We start from the raw sequence: 15,508 nt of genomic DNA on the forward strand, positions 1-15,508 counted from the left end.
GAGGCTGTCTCATACCCAGGTCATCTGGCTTGAAACCAGAGCTCAAGGGAGTGGCTGACAGATGGTGGGCGTTCAGGCAAGGATGACAAGCCAGGGAAGAAGGCTGGTGCCGCTTCTCTGTGATGTTTTGTGAGGGGTGTGGATGGAAGGTGAGGTGAGGTGAGGGTTGTCTGGAGCACAGAGAAGGCAGAACTAACAGTCAAGGAAGGTCAGTGCCGGTTTCTTCACCGATGATAAGGGGTTCGAGATTTGTATGTGCGAGTTGGAGGTGACATGATGGAGAAAGCTGCACCCAGAAGTACAGCTCTGAAATATGTGTACTTGTGGGGGACTACTTCTCAGTCATCTGTTTCTTCTTAAAAGCAACCTAAAGTTTCCCAAATAAAGTGTGTTAAGAGAGAACACATTGAAAGTCCTTTGGCAAAACTGCAGTAACAAGCATACACAACAAATATATACAACAAGATGTGATTAATTTGTAAACTTTTAAGATAATGTTATTGGCAATGACAGGCCCCAGGCACTGCTAGAAATGTAAACTAGCATAATCTCTCTGGAGAAAACTTTTAACTACGCAATTCTGCTGCTACAAGCCATTGCAGCAAGGAAGAAAAGGGGAAATGTGCAGAGGGCTACATGGACAATCATGTTCCATGAAGAATTCTTTATGATTTTAAAAATAAAATACACATGTGATAGATGTAAATGGAATTTTTGGTAGAAAATTAGCAAAATAAATTATGGCATATCCATGTCATAAAATATTAGCCATTATAAATCATGTTTTAGGGGAGATGTTTATGATTATATCATTAAGACCATAGCAAGCCTTCATAAGTTGTTAATATAATGTCAATTAAAAATATATATGTGCTTAAGAAAAAAATCAACTTGAAAAGCATAGCAAAATGTTAAATCCTACTATCTTTCACTAGTACGATTGTGGGTGATTTATATTTTATTTGTGAGGTTTTCTTGGGGATGGGGGGACCAAAAACCACTTATATAGCAGAAACATTACACTTGAAATTAGAACAACTCATTTAACTCATAATTTAAATTATCAGTTATATTTATACATATATATTACATTAATTGTTATCTAGTTGCTAAGTCGCGACTCTTTTGTAACCCCATGGACTGCAGCCCACCAGGCTCCTCTGTCCATAGGATTATTTCAGCAAGAATACTGGAGTGGGTTGCCATTTCCATCTCCAGGGCATCTTCCTGACCCAGAGATCGAACCTGCATCTCTTGCTTGGCAGGCAGATTCTTTACTACTGAGCCACCAGGGAAGTCTATATTACATAAATACATTTATAAAAAGCACTATAATTTATAAAACTAAAATAAGTCCAAGTTATAATTTAAATAAACGTATATAACATGTAATACATGTCATGGCTAATATTTAGAGCAGTATTTAGTGTAAAAAATTTTTAGACAAATAATTCCTTGGATTTTTCGGCAAGAGATTATGAATTATGAAATTTTAAAACATGTGATTATAACCTCTCCACAGACTATTGGGCCACATACTTGCCCTGGCCCTTATCAGAGGAGGTGTGGGTGTGTTGCAGACTTTTCCTCTCTCTACATCCTGAGCTTACTCGACTCTCCACTGAGAGCTGGCTGAGTTGAGCAGGGCGGTGGGATCGAGCCCTCCAGACTGTGGGCACGTGAGGGGAAAAACCGTGGGCTGGAGAGCCATGTCTGGTTAGAAAGGTGGGACTGGCAGAGTCAGGCTGGAGTTGAACAGTTTACTGGCTGGACTGCCACACACTCAGTACCCCTTCTGTGTGGAGGGTGACTGCTGCACCAACAGGGAATGGACAGTGCTGGGGGCGTGGGGAGGAGGTCACAAGGAGGATGGGCAGGCTCAGAAAGATCTTGGCCTTGAAGGGTGGGCAGACAATAGCAGGAGAAGAGACACAAGATATTCAGACAGTTCCAGGCTTATCCAGAGAGCCATCTGTCTCTGTAAGTCACCCCTGTAGGGGCTGAAATGTTGATATCAGCCCTTTGAGGCTGCTAGGATATGGTCAGCTATGAACCAGGGGCATAACCATAATGTCTCTGGTGGATAAACCTAGTTAGATTTTGTCATTTTTTCATTAGTTTTAAATGAATGCTTGTCCTGTTGTTTGTTTTTAAATGTATTAAGTTATTTATAACCCAGCACCAGATGTACTGGCTAAATTCTAGGGATTCACTGGGAACCCAAACCAGACATCATGTTCCCACATTGCATGGAGTTCACAGTTAGATGGGAGAAACAGATTTTAATCAAATAAGCACAAATCTAAATGTGACAAGTAGTTCACGGGAAAGCCACATGGTCCTGGTGTGAGAGCTAAGAGATTTAATATAGATAGGATATATTCTGGAGGGTTTCCCAGGTGGTGCAGTGGTAAAGAAATCTACCTGCCAATGCATGAGACGTAAGAGATATGGGTTTGATCCCTGGGTCAGGGAGAAGAGAAGGAAATGGCAGCCCACTCCAGTATTCTTCCTTGGAGAATCCCAGGGACAGAGGAGCCTGGCGGGCTACAATCCACGGGGTCACAAAGAGTTGGACGTGATTGAGAGACTCACTCTCTTTCTCACTCACTCACACTCACACACACACACACACACACACACACACACACACACACACACCCCTTCTTCAAGATGTTTTCCTTTGTTTACTGGATTAAAGTACTGATTTTGTTAGAACAACATTTACTGCCATCTTCCGGAAAACTGTCCTCATAAACACAAAAGCCTGTGATATTTATGATGCTGGTGGCGTTCCTTTAGATGTGGTCCCTTTGTGCAGTCCACAATCTGCACAACCAGCGTCTAGTGGCCCTGGAACTCTAGTGATAAAAAAGAAAAGGAAAAAGTAACTTTTTCTTTCTTAAATTATCATATTATAAATAGTTGTATAGATGTAAGAGTTGAACCACAAAAAAGGCTGAGTGCTGAAGAACTGATGCTTTCAAACTGTGGTGCTGGGGAAGACTCTTGAGAGTCCCTTGGACTGCAAGATCCAACCAGTCAATCCTAAAGGAAATCAATTCTGAATATTGATTGGAAAGACTGATAATAAACTGAAGCTCCAATACTTTGGCCACTTGATGTGAAGAGCCAACTCCCTGGAAAAGACTCTGATGCTGGGAAAGACAAGAGTCAGGAGAAGAAGGGGACAACCGAGGATGAGATGGTTGAATGGCATCACTGACTCAATGGACATGAAGTGAAGTGAAAGTTGCTCAGTTGTGTCCAACCCTTGGCGACTGTATAGTCCATGGAATTCCCTAGGCCAGAATACTAGAATACTGGAGTGGGTGGCCATTCCCTTCTCCAGGGGATTTTCCCAACCCAGGGATCGAACCCAGGTCTCCTGCACTGCAAGAAGACTATCAGCTGAGCCACCAGGGAAGCCCAATGGACATGCGGCTGAGCAAACTCCGGGAGATGGCGAAGGACAGGGAAGCCTGGTGTTCTGTAGTCCATGGGGTCGCAGAGAGTCAGACACAACTGAGTTACTAAGCAACAACAACAATTATATAAATGAGAGAAGAGATACATTTTGTGTTGCTGTCTTCTAAGGCTTAATTACAGACAAGACTAACTTCCCAACGCTTACCATGCTGCCTAGGCTCAGTGCTACTGGGAAGGAGTAAGAGATCCAAATGGCAGAAAGGAGGGGCCCTGCCCGGGCCTGGATGGATGGGGAACAACTAAGAAGGTTTTCTACTAAATATGAGCTATCTGTAAGATGTGGGGAACAAAGAGGAGACCACAGAGCTGCGCTGCAACCACAGTTAACCACAGCCCTCCCGCCTCTGCCAGACCACATGGTGAGGGCGGGGGCAGCACACGAGGGCATGAAGGGCCACAGGCTGTGTGAGGAAGAGCCACGAGCCAAGCGCAAAGCCCTCATTTCATTAAAACTGGGAGATACATCCATGCAAGTTTGCCTGAATGGGTTCTGTGTTACTTTAACATTCCACTTGCAGCCAGACATCGCTCCGTCTAAGCTCAACTTCACAAGCAATAATTTTCAAACACTGTATCAAGAAATAACAATAAAATCCTTGGTATATTATTAGACACCCGAAAGTTGATACATGCACTGAACTCAGTACCAATCGCTCTCTTGTTTCCAGGGGTATGGCGCCGATTGCTTTTTCTTAAACGAAAAGTATTACCTTCATAGATTTTTCTGGATGATTCTAACAAGAAAAAAATAAAAAGATGCACTGTGGTTCTCTCCCATCCTGGTCTGGACCATAATGTCTATCTCAAGCTTTTATCTCTGGCCCTGGTACCCATGTCTTCTGCAGAACATCATCCCAGCAGAGCATCCTGGCAGAGCGCAGGCACACTTACTGCTCTCTGGACGGAAGATGAGCCGGTGCCTTCGTCCTCGTCTGGCTCCTGGTCTTCGTTGTCAGTCCAAGAGGAAACGTCCTCTGTAGAGCTGGTCAGGTCAGGCAGACTCTTAGACGTCAGCCTCAGGAGGTCCTCGGCAGAGTTCTCCTGCAGGGAGACAATGAGAGGCCCATGAATTACCCTGTGATATCAAGGTCAAGGAAACAGAGCAGAGTCAACGGTGGGTGGCCACGTGTTCCCAGTCCAAGGACTACATGGAGTATATGTTCGCATTTCCAGGTGTGCGAGGTGAATGTACATGTCAGGGGTACAGAGCCAATTTAAACCTTGAGGTTTTTTTTCCCCTTGATGAATCAGTGTTTCTTAGGTGAATGTTTCTATGAGTAATCTAAGCTCCCTGAACTTAGGATCCTTTGATTCCCCCCCACCCCACCCCCCCAGTGCCGTATTACTTTCAGGATGTTGTTTAAACTCCCTCATTGGCAGGCCAACGTCAGAGATTTGGCCTCTGTCCAGCTCTCCAAACTCATCTGCCTCCATTCTCCCCACTAAGCCTCCTTTCCATTCAAGGCACTCTGACTTTCAAACATGCTGGGCTCTCTCCAGCCACACTTCCTCTTTCACCAGCAGCTCCCCCGCCTAGACCACTCTTCTTCCCAAGGCTAAGATCTCTTTGGGCAAAGCTTGAGCATCCTCCCTTGCAAGCCTTCCTGGAGTCCCACATTTCTCCTCTCCTCTACCATTTACTGCCTCACTTTGGGTATGTAACTTGTTCATCTATCTCCCTTTTTGTCTGAGAGTTCCCCAAACCATGCCTGCTCAGCGCTGTGTCCCCAGGTCGAGCTCAGAGCTCGAACATCCACTATATTCTCCTCTCGCTCACTGCTCATCTCACAGGCCCCTGTTGGTTAGAAAGATTAGATCATTTACTGAATCGCAATGAGAGTGGAGACTGATAATGTCTGCCATGAAAGCAGTCCTTGAACAACTTTTAAAGGACAACAGAAATACATGGAATCACATTCTATTAAGATTAGACTCCAAAGGGGGCTTCATCAACACAGCCCTTCCTTCCTAGACACAGATAAAGTCAGAATGGTGTGTGGTGCAGGCGAGATCCATGAGGCCACGTGACAATCCCAAGGACAAATGAGGCAAGCGCGGGAGCTGAGAGCTCTCCTGGGGAAGGACATGGCATGCGAGGCCAGGGGCCAGGGCTGCAGGGCTGATCTGAGGCCAGAATGAAACAGCAACGTGCCCTCTCCTCTTGCTGCCACACCAGCAATTTCTACCAGGAAGGAAACATGTGGAAAGTTTTGATCATCATATTCCTTGGGGGATGACAGAAGATAGAACAACAAAGAACACCCAGCTTATATAAGGGACACTACAAACTACCAGTGAGTTGGCCCCTGGTGACAGTGACGTTTGTCCCTAGTTTGATGTGGATTCCACTCCTTCAGGGTACCTGAACCTCATTCATCTTAGATCAGTAATTTGTGACTACCATACTTTCAGACCTTGCCCAAGGAAAGGAAAAAGAGTTATTTGTGAGAAAGTGAGCTGAATCCTCTTCTGTGATGTCAATTCTGCTCAACTATTAATAGCAGGAAGCTTAAAAGAGTGAAAGTTCCAACTATTGAGTAAATTTCACAACAGCCACAAGATAGAATAGTCACTGTCATTAAAAATGCTGATCTAGAAATACATTTCCTGATGTGGAAAGTGCTCTTTTAGTGGGTTACTTAGTGAAAAAGCAGGTTAAAAATAATATGTAAGAACCGTATTAATAACAGATGTAACAATAATCTGGATACAATATGAAAACCATAAAGACACATTTTTGCAACTGCTCACTGTGACCAACTACATTGTTTAGAGATCTTTATCGTTCATTTAATCTTCCTAACATCCCATGAAGCAGTTATTGATTCTCACTGCACAAGTGAGATTTTGAAAGAAGCACCAACTTGCTCAAGATACACAGTTTTTAAAGGGCTGTGCTGGCCCCTGAATCCTGGTAGGACTGCCTCCAGGTACACCCTGTCTCCTTGTGTTTGATTCCATTTGAAAGGAAACATGTTCTGTCTGGAAGGAAACACCGGTTAGTGGATGGTACCATTGGCGATATTAGACATTTTATCATGTTTTTCTTCTCTATACATTTTTTCTGGGTTTTCTACATTAGATACAATGAATACATATTTGTTGTTAATAAAACCCAAGAGTGAAACAAAAAAGAGACAGTGCACAAGAGAAATTCGTGTTGCTACGCGTGTACTTCCAGGAATATCAAGATGAACTAGGACATTCTGAGTCGATTCATTCAACAAAAACTTTCTAAGCTCCTCTCTTACACGCAAATGACATACTGTGCATAAACACGAGACATCCTTTCCAGAAGACAGTAACTGTTATATTTCTAAAACAATGCCTGTTAAGTTTTGTGACAAGGTGATGCTTATCGGCATAAGCATATAATTTAGATTTTTTAATTATTCCTTATACGGGAAAAGTCAAAAGTTTTTTATTCTTTTCTCTTTGAATATAAAGGCAGAACTGAAGTCTATAGATGACTTGTTCTTTGGGATAAAGAAGAGGAACAGAAGTCAAGCAGCGCCTATCGATCAGGTGCTTTTTCTCCATGGATGAGCACCTTGGATGGAGCAGAGTAAGTTCAGGAGCAAACAGCTGGCAGCTGTGCAGCAGCGTATATTGCTTAGTTGTAGGTGAAGCAAATGGGGAGGAAGAGAAAGCTCTGAGGACTGGTCAGCCTTAGGGCCATAGCTCTGGATAGATGGCCAAGAACCAACAGACTGAAAACCAGAATGGACTCCTGTTCCTCAGCTCTGGACGCTCCTCAGCTCTACAAAAGCCTCAGCAAGCATCCCAAAGTGTCACAGCCTCTAGTAGGAACATATGACCTTGTTCTAACACCAAGGGCTCCGGATTCCTTTATATCTTATGCGACTAAGGGGCAGCATGAAACTCTGATGGCCAGCGGGCCCAGGATGAAAGCTGCTTCTGCCACCCACCGCCTGTATGATCTCTGAACAGATTAACTTATTGCTTAGATTCTAATCTCATCTTCTGAATAAAAAGAACTAATAGCTCTCTCATGGGATTCACTTTAAGAATTAAATGAGATAGTAGGTATAAAGCACCTGGCACCCAGTGGTACCCAGTACATGTTAGTGTCTTTCTTCCTTTAAGTTGATAAGTGACATCTGTTTTCAAAAATCTCACATGTGCCCCTTAATTACTAGTTTTACCCATGAGGGGTCGTTTTTTGTTTTTGTATTTTGTGTCGTTTATGTATAATGACTGGCATAGAAGAGATTTCTTTCCCACTTTCCAAACTAGCAAGAGAAAGAAGTCAGTCCAGAAATAAAGGTTTGGTGCACATGCTTTAATGCCTGTGCAGAGACTTCTGCATGGTTAAGCTGCAAGCTTGGGGAGGTGGGGTGTGTGTGTGTAAGAACCAATAATGCTTTTCAAATTCCCACCACATCTGGTCAAATGAGGAATTTGTTTCAGCCTTGCCCTCCTTGTAGGATCCCCCAGGCTGACCGAGAGCATCCCTGGCTTTGCTCCTGCCCCATCCCTAGGGAGAGGATGCCCACAGCATCTCTGGGAGGTGAAGATGGGGTGTATGAATGGAGGTCTCAATTCCTGCCTCCAGGGCTTCAGCATCAGCTCTTCCTGCCAAGTCTTTGCCAAGCTCAGAATTCTAGTTGGAAGCAGGATTGGGGGTACATGGTATAAAGGAGAAAGTGAAAGTTGCTCAGTCGTGTCTGACTCTTTGCGACTCCATGAACTATACATTTCATGGAATTCTCCAGGCTAGAATACTGGAGTGGGTAGCTGTTGCCTTCTCCAGGGGATCTTCCTAACCCAGGAATCAAACCCAGGTCTCTTGCGTTGCAGGTGGATTCTTTACCAGTTGAGCCACCAGCGAAGCATAAACGGGGAAAGTAGATTTTTCAGATGACTCAAAATACTCACCTATTTATTAAACCCAGGAGGTGCTAGTGGTAAGGAACCTGCCTGCTAACACAGGAGACACAAGAGACACAGTTGGAAAGATCCCGTGGAGGAGCAAACGGCAACCCACTTCAGTATTCTTGCCTGAGAAATCTCATGGACAGGGGAGCCTGGCAGGCTACAGTCCATGGGGTCGCAGAGTCAGACATGACTGAGCACACAAAATCTAAGAAGGAAAATAAAGAAAAACCTGTGCATGCAGGGTTCAAAAGTAACATCAAGGATAATTGGGGGAAATCAGCCATCCTGGTGAGAGCTATGGCTGGGAAGGGTTAAGGATGGAGTGGCTCACACCAGTGCTCCCCTGAATTGGATCCAGGATGAACCGGAACGAAGCCCCGTGGCTCCGCTTCACTAGCCCCCAAGTCCTGAGGGCTCTCCCCTGGGCTCATGGATGTCACTATCTCATCAGACAATGGAGCAGAACCCAGACAGCCCTGTTCCTCCCCTTGTCCCGCAGCCACGGTATCCCATTGCCTCTCTGCGGTGCTTTAAGGCTGGTGAGACCTGGGGAGAGAGCAGATGGGGGTCCCAGACCTCAGCATTAGTTTCACATGCTCTGATGGGTGGGGGTGAAAGAAGCCCCAGCCTGAGGCCTCATGAAGAAGAGGTGGCATCCAGACAGAGGGCATGGCCAGACTTGGCGCCATAGCAAGAGTCAGGGTCCCGGCACTCTCAGCTGCATCAAGGCCCCCTCGGAAGCTCTGTCTCGCCGGGTCATTTGTAAAACTGAGGAGGATGGGAGACATAGCTGGAAGCAAGGTTCACAAGGCTTCCTCCAGCACGGATGTTCTGTGCTACCAGGGGTCAGAGCCCGGGCCTGCAGCCTGCCCATGCTGCCCCAACCTCCTTCTTGCAGGTCCTGGAAGATGTGCATCTCCAGAGGCACGTCACCTCCCTCTCGCCCCTGCTTCCACATCTCCTCCTTGGTTTCCCCTTGGGCCAGTTGCTACTCTCTCTATCCTGTCTTTTCTCCCATTCACCCCTTTTCCTTAGTCCTTTTGTTGCTTTTTAATCCCCTAGATAAACCTATCGTGAAAGTCGCTCAGTCGTGTCCAACTCTTTGCATCCTAGTCCATGGAATTCTCCAGGCCAGAGTGCTGGAGTGGGTAGCTGTTTCCTTCTCCAGGGGATCTTCCCAACCCAGGGATCGAACCCAGGTCTCCCACATTGCAGGTCGATTCTTTACCAGCTGAACTACCAGAGAAGCCCAGATATACCTATAAAGACTCTTAAGGGATGGCAAGATGATTAAAAGCCCTTAAGCTCAGGGCCCCTTGTGGGCTTGCACTGCAGAATCATGGCTATTTGCCTGGCCCAAGCAAAGGCGAGTACGCATGTGTTAGGGGGCGGGGGTGAGGGGGTTCACAGGGAGGGCTCCCAACCAAATCTACCACTGCCATTCAAAATATTTTACAAAACAAACAAATCCACCTACCTTGCTGGCCACCACCAGCTGAACCACACCAGTGGCTGAGCGAAGAATGGCCACAGCTTCCTCGTGGGACAGCCCGACTAGTAAGTGACCATTGATTACCAGCAGCTCATCTCCTAAGGACAGTCTGCCATCCCTGAGGAAATGGAGACGGGAAAAAAAAAAAAATCCCTCGTCAAGATGTTCTAGGCTCGAGAAGGGCCATCTTCCTGGAGCTGGGGAGGGTTGTCAGAAGGGGACAGTCCAAAATGGGCTACAGAGGAGTACGGAAGATGGGGATGGCTGGGGTGAGACTGTTTATCCTTCCGTCAGGGTCTAGATGCCCAGTGAGCAGAGCTAGGAGTTTCACGATTTCAGATGGTCCCTTAGTTACAGGCACGATCATAAGTTACCACCATATCCTACATCAATGTCAGTGAAACTCCCATCCAGGTGGAGACATGATGGAGAGGAACTGAGACCCCAAAGCTTTAGGATACTTAAGTCTTTCTTTTCTCAGTCCTACCTGCCATCCTGCCCTTGTGACTGAGTCATCAGCTGAGTCTCTGAGCTGAGCCCCAGAAGAACGAAGGTATCTGAAGCTCACCGGGAATCCTTCCCTAACACATGCCCCTCTCTCCCCCCAGGTGACACACTGTTGCCTGGATTTCCTGTGTGGCACCTGAGACCCTGCACCTCATGTGTCTGTAACCGCCCTCCCCCGCCCCGCCCAAGAGTCACAGGGCTTTGAGGGTCAAGTCTCAAACTGCCTCCTTCCTCCTTGTGTCTCTGCCGCCAAGCTCCATAAGCAGACGGATGACCAGAAAAACAAAGAAACTGCCCAAGTTACTGTTGTTGCAGGGAACAGACCTGGTGTACATCACAGGCATGCAAGAGTGTTCTTTTTGTTTCCTTTAAATTAAGGGAAGGACTTGGAGCTTCCTTCCTGCTGGGCTGGAAGGAGGTCCAGTCACCACGGGGTCTGCCTGCCATAGGGGGTCAACAGTTCTCTGGGTGCCAACTGAGCCTCCAATGGACTGGCCTCCCATGATCCCAAAGCAGCCAGAGGCTCTTCATCCCCACTGCTAAATATGAGATGGAAAATTGGGTGAAGTTGAGAGTCCCAGAGCCCCGGTCCCACCATCCCCTCTGGAGGCTTTGCATCAACACCCAGGATTCAAGGGTGGCACTCACACTTGTCTCTCACACAGATTCACCCCAGTGTTTTTCTCTCCAGTCTGTAGACCCTCTCCTCCTTGCTTTCTTTCATTGAATTAACCAACTTCCCTCTCCTCCTCTCCCTCATCATTTTCTCTCTCTGTCTTCTAGGGCATGTATCATTATCTTTTCTATGAATTTAGGCTTTAACAGAAGACAGGAGGCATGAGAGATTGCTGACAATCTCTGCTTTCTGTCCTACAAAAATCCCTAAAGCAGAGAAATGCTAAGAATCCTAGTAGGATGCTTGGGATGGAAAGAGAAGAGAAAGAGGGAAACCATGGTGAATAAGCACACCGGAACCTCCAGGAGGCATGAGGGCAAGCTCTTTGAAGGAGAGGCATTCAGGAATACCGGGGAACACAGTGGCTGAGCCAGCGTCCTTGGGTTTACTTATCCACACCACCATCAAGCCATCCACGTCTCTGTTCCTCTTATTTTCCTCTTTGATCCCATCTTTCTCAGCTCCAGTTATTAACTAGAATGCCCCACATGTGAATTAAACACCCAAACACATACACACATACAGGCTAGGGGTGTAAGAAAATGGTGAGACCCATTAAAAAATGGCTCACTTGAAAAATAGATAAGAACAGTTCTACTTAAGCTCAGCTCTGGGCACAGGAATTTCCTAACTGCCAACTTTCCAAAGACCTAGGAGTAATGGGGATTATGGCTATCTGATGAGAATTCTTTAAAGCATCTATCCTTTGGGAAGTGTGATGATGCTCGTATAGATATGAACTACCTAAGGTCTTAAACCTTCAGTAATTACCACCACCCAGATAAGTGACACCTGCAGTTAAACTCTTCTCTACTCAGGCTAACAGGATCATACTTTCTAGTTATGGGACCGATGAGCATTGAACACCTTGATAATCTGTGCACTGGTCCTCTCCTTGGTATTCTATTCTTCAGACCAAATACTTCAAGCTCCTTCAACTTCGCCTAATAAGATATGTTTTTGAGAGCCCCCAAGGTCTTGGGCAGGGCATTACTGCTCTGGTTTGCCATTTCCCTCTTAGCATCAGGGTACCTGGGCTGAATACTAATTCCAGACTGGAATCACCTCCCTCATTAGTGAAATTCCACCTTTACCCACTTATTCTATACAGATGGGCATTCCAACACCCTATGGTGCTTTGCAAATAGTAGATGCCCTATGTATACAGGAGCATACCTTCCATCTGGGGACGGCTACCTCCCTCTGACTCAATATGGACTTCTTTGACGTGCTCTGCCTAAGCACCACCCATCTCCCTACTTCAGATGACTGTTTAGGTTAAAAGAGTAGCTTTGGAGTGTGAATGGTTTTCAGGTCACAAGGAGAAAACTCACATTTATTTTTCTCCCTCCACATCTGCACGACCAAGACACACGTGTTTACATGTGTATCAGATCTTGACAGCCATGGCGTGGCAGGTGAACTGTGGTCACGTTTGAACCCCATCACTTCTCCGAGTCGTCAGCCACAGTGACGATGTGAAGGGTGCGGTGTTCCACCACGTGGTGCGCTCCGGATAAGGAACCACGTGTCACCAGCATCCCCAGACTCAGGATAACATCCACTTGACACTCAAACTGGACTAGAAAGGAATCTAATCCCTCCTTCGTGCAGTGGCCCCACCCAGTAGCCACTTTCTGTGCTCAGAAGGGTGTTTAATTAGAACAGCTTGTGCCTGATCTCCTGCCATGCTCCAGCACCTTCCTTGTAAGCTATAATCACCAGGCCTTTGACTACCCCCCCAGCACCCAGGGGCAGGGGAGGGGAGGACCAGAAGCAGAGAAAGGGGAGAGTTGTCCAGTCACCTGTGAGCGGCACCGCCTTCCTTCACTTGGGTGACAACGATAGCGTGAGGTGAGCGCTTTGATCCTCGGCCTCCACTAACCTGAATTCCCAGCCCATCCGATTCTTTAAGCAGCTCCATCTTCCATATCCGGCCAACTTCCTCCTTGGAAGAAAAAGTGAGTACACTGTGAAGCATCTGGACAGACACGCACCATTGTCACGGGAGGGGCAGCTGGAGGTCTGGCCGAGTCCCATCACTTGTTGACAGACACTGCAGAGGACCACCGGTGGGAAAACTCTACGGGTTGGACCAAAGTCTCGAGCAGTCAGCGCTGCCCGATCCAGTGCTCTGTGATGGCAGGAGTGTTCTGTGTCTGCATCATCTAACGGAGAGCCGCCAGCCACAGGTGGCTGTCGAATGCCTGAAATGAGCTGCTGGCAACGGAGACACTGAATGTTTCATTTCAATTAAATTGAATGAGCCACCTGGGGCCAGTGGAGATGACTTTGGACAGCACGGCCAAGGTGATGTGTGAATTCCCTGACCAGGATCCTGTTAAGTAAAGCTCTTCCGCCTGAAACCCAGATACCACTATGTGAGTTAACACTGGCTGTATCTGGGTTCCATTTATTTACGACACCTACTAATTAATAAAGGGAGATGAAAGGAAGACAGAGCCAGGAGCCATCAACTAGTGTGAGCCAAGCTCTATCACTTAGTATTTATGAAAATCAATTGAGGCCTCAAAACCTCAGTTTCCCTGCCTTTAAAGTGGGGATGATTATTAAAACTTCCAAGTCTGGTGTTAGAATTAAACGAGACAGGAAGCAGGCAGCAATGCTCCTGACATCTAGTAGATACATAATAAATGTTAATCAGTAACCATATGTGACTCACACACGCATAAATGTTAAAAACATCATATTGAATTGAATCTTAAAACTTCCTGACAACATGTGAATGAGATCTTGGAGAAATCAAAATAGGAAATTCCTTGGTGAATTTGTTATCAACTTCTACACACATTAGTCAATACGCTCTTTAAAAACATTAAAAAATACTACAATGATAAAAATCTATCCTTTTTATTTTAATTATTTTTTGGTTGTGTGGGATCTTAGTTCCCCAACCAGGGACTGAACCCACACCCCCAGCATTGGATGCATGGAGTCTTAACCACTGGACTGCCAGGAATTTCCCAAAATCAATCATTTTTAAAAACTAATAGAGGTCTGTAGGGCTTCCCTGGTGGCTCAGTGGTAAAGAATCTGCCTGCCATGCAGGGGACTTGCAGGAGATGCGGGTTCGATCCCTGGGTCAGGAAGATCCCCTGGAGAAGGAAATGGCAACCCACTCCTATATTCTTGCCTGGAGAATCCCATGGACAGAGGAGCCTGGCGGGCTACAGTCTATGGGGTCACAAAAGTGTTGGACGTGACTGAATGACTAGACAACAAAAAAAAAGGTCTCTAAGTCCTCTGAACTGCTTTGGTTCATTCTCCTTTTGACTCTGTATTCCATTCCACAGACACAAACGTACATCCACTGCAAAACACTGGAGTTTCCTCAGACACTTGGCTATTCAGAGAAATGAAAGCAAAAGCTTTCAAAGTGGTTTATCTGGGAGTCTGACTTTAGGCTCATCCCAAAGTCCTTTTTAGCTCTAGGTATATAGGTGGGGGTCCCAATGCATTCCTCAGTTTCTAAAGTAAAAACCATCTGCTTTCTCCATTCACCACGAAAGTCCAATGGAACTGCTAAGGCCCAATACAAACCCATCATCTCCCTCAAAATAGGCAACCTGCCCACTCAAGCTGTTCGCAAAAGAGAAAAAATGTGAGGCATTTAGAAAATCTGAAGTGCATACTGTCAGAAACTAAAATGAAGCTTTATGCAACAGTAAAAAGAAAAAAAAAAAACAGACGTGGAATGGTCACTGATGTGCAGCAACAGGAATGTCTAGGGAAAATTATTAGCAAACAGAGACTTGTTGGGTCCTATTCTTTTCCAAGCCCAGGGCTGCTCATGGGGTCCCCACAATTCCAGCAACACGCGGTGATGCCAGCTGTCTCCTCCATCCACTGACCACAGGCCCATGAAGCCTGTCTGGCCAAATGTAACTTCAGAAGTCACTGGCTTACCACAGTAGTTCATGAACTTGTCAACAAGCCCTACATCATCCCATCGTCTCACTCTGGACTCCCTGGGTTTTGGTTTGTTGCCTCTGACCTCTGGAACACCTTTCCTTCCCATTCAGGAACAGCCTTCCTGCCTTCAGGGTCTCTTATAGCTTCACTCCTTCCAAGAAGCCATCCTTCAGAATTACCACGAGACAGCAACTTTCAGTACGTGCGACCGTATGCCAGGTGGAGAACCAAAGAGAACACATGCAGGGCTGTGCTGATTAGCTGTTGTTTTGGCGAGCTGAGCATCCTGCATTCATGCACAGGCCAGTGCTGTGGCTGCCTCCCTGGGCCTCACAGAGCAGGTAGGAAATAAGCACAGGTGGTGGCCTGACTTTTTTCCCCCCCTTGGAAGATATCCCATGGCTCCTGGTGTCCTGAAGATGTGGGGTAGTGTTCCTCTCTCCCCCAGTACAGAAAAGCTGTGGAACTCTTTCTCAAGAACAACAGGGACCATTATTAGAGCCCAGATACAA

General features: G+C 46.3%; 1 protein-coding gene across 4 annotated transcripts in view; it reads right to left on the reverse strand.

The window, feature by feature from the left end:
• PDZD2 (PDZ domain containing 2) overlaps nucleotides 1-15,508 on the reverse strand; it is a 322,225-nt gene that overhangs the window by 80,102 nt on the left and 226,615 nt on the right. For 3 of the 4 annotated variants that reach the window (XM_018065554.1, XM_018065556.1, XM_018065557.1), the window contains 3 exons: nucleotides 12,869-13,011; nucleotides 9,866-9,998; nucleotides 4,381-4,530 (listed from right to left, as the gene is read on the reverse strand). In XM_018065554.1, coding sequence (XP_017921043.1) covers nucleotides 4,381-4,530; nucleotides 9,866-9,998; nucleotides 12,869-13,011 — 426 coding nt within the window. The remainder of the gene's footprint in view (nucleotides 1-4,380; nucleotides 4,531-9,865; nucleotides 9,999-12,868; nucleotides 13,012-15,508) is intronic. The other variant, XM_018065555.1, reaches the window with a different exon arrangement.

The sequence above is a fragment of the Capra hircus genome, chromosome 20 (assembly GCF_001704415.2).
Source record: "Capra hircus breed San Clemente chromosome 20, ASM170441v1, whole genome shotgun sequence".
NCBI classification, from domain to species: Eukaryota; Metazoa; Chordata; class Mammalia; order Artiodactyla; family Bovidae; genus Capra; species Capra hircus.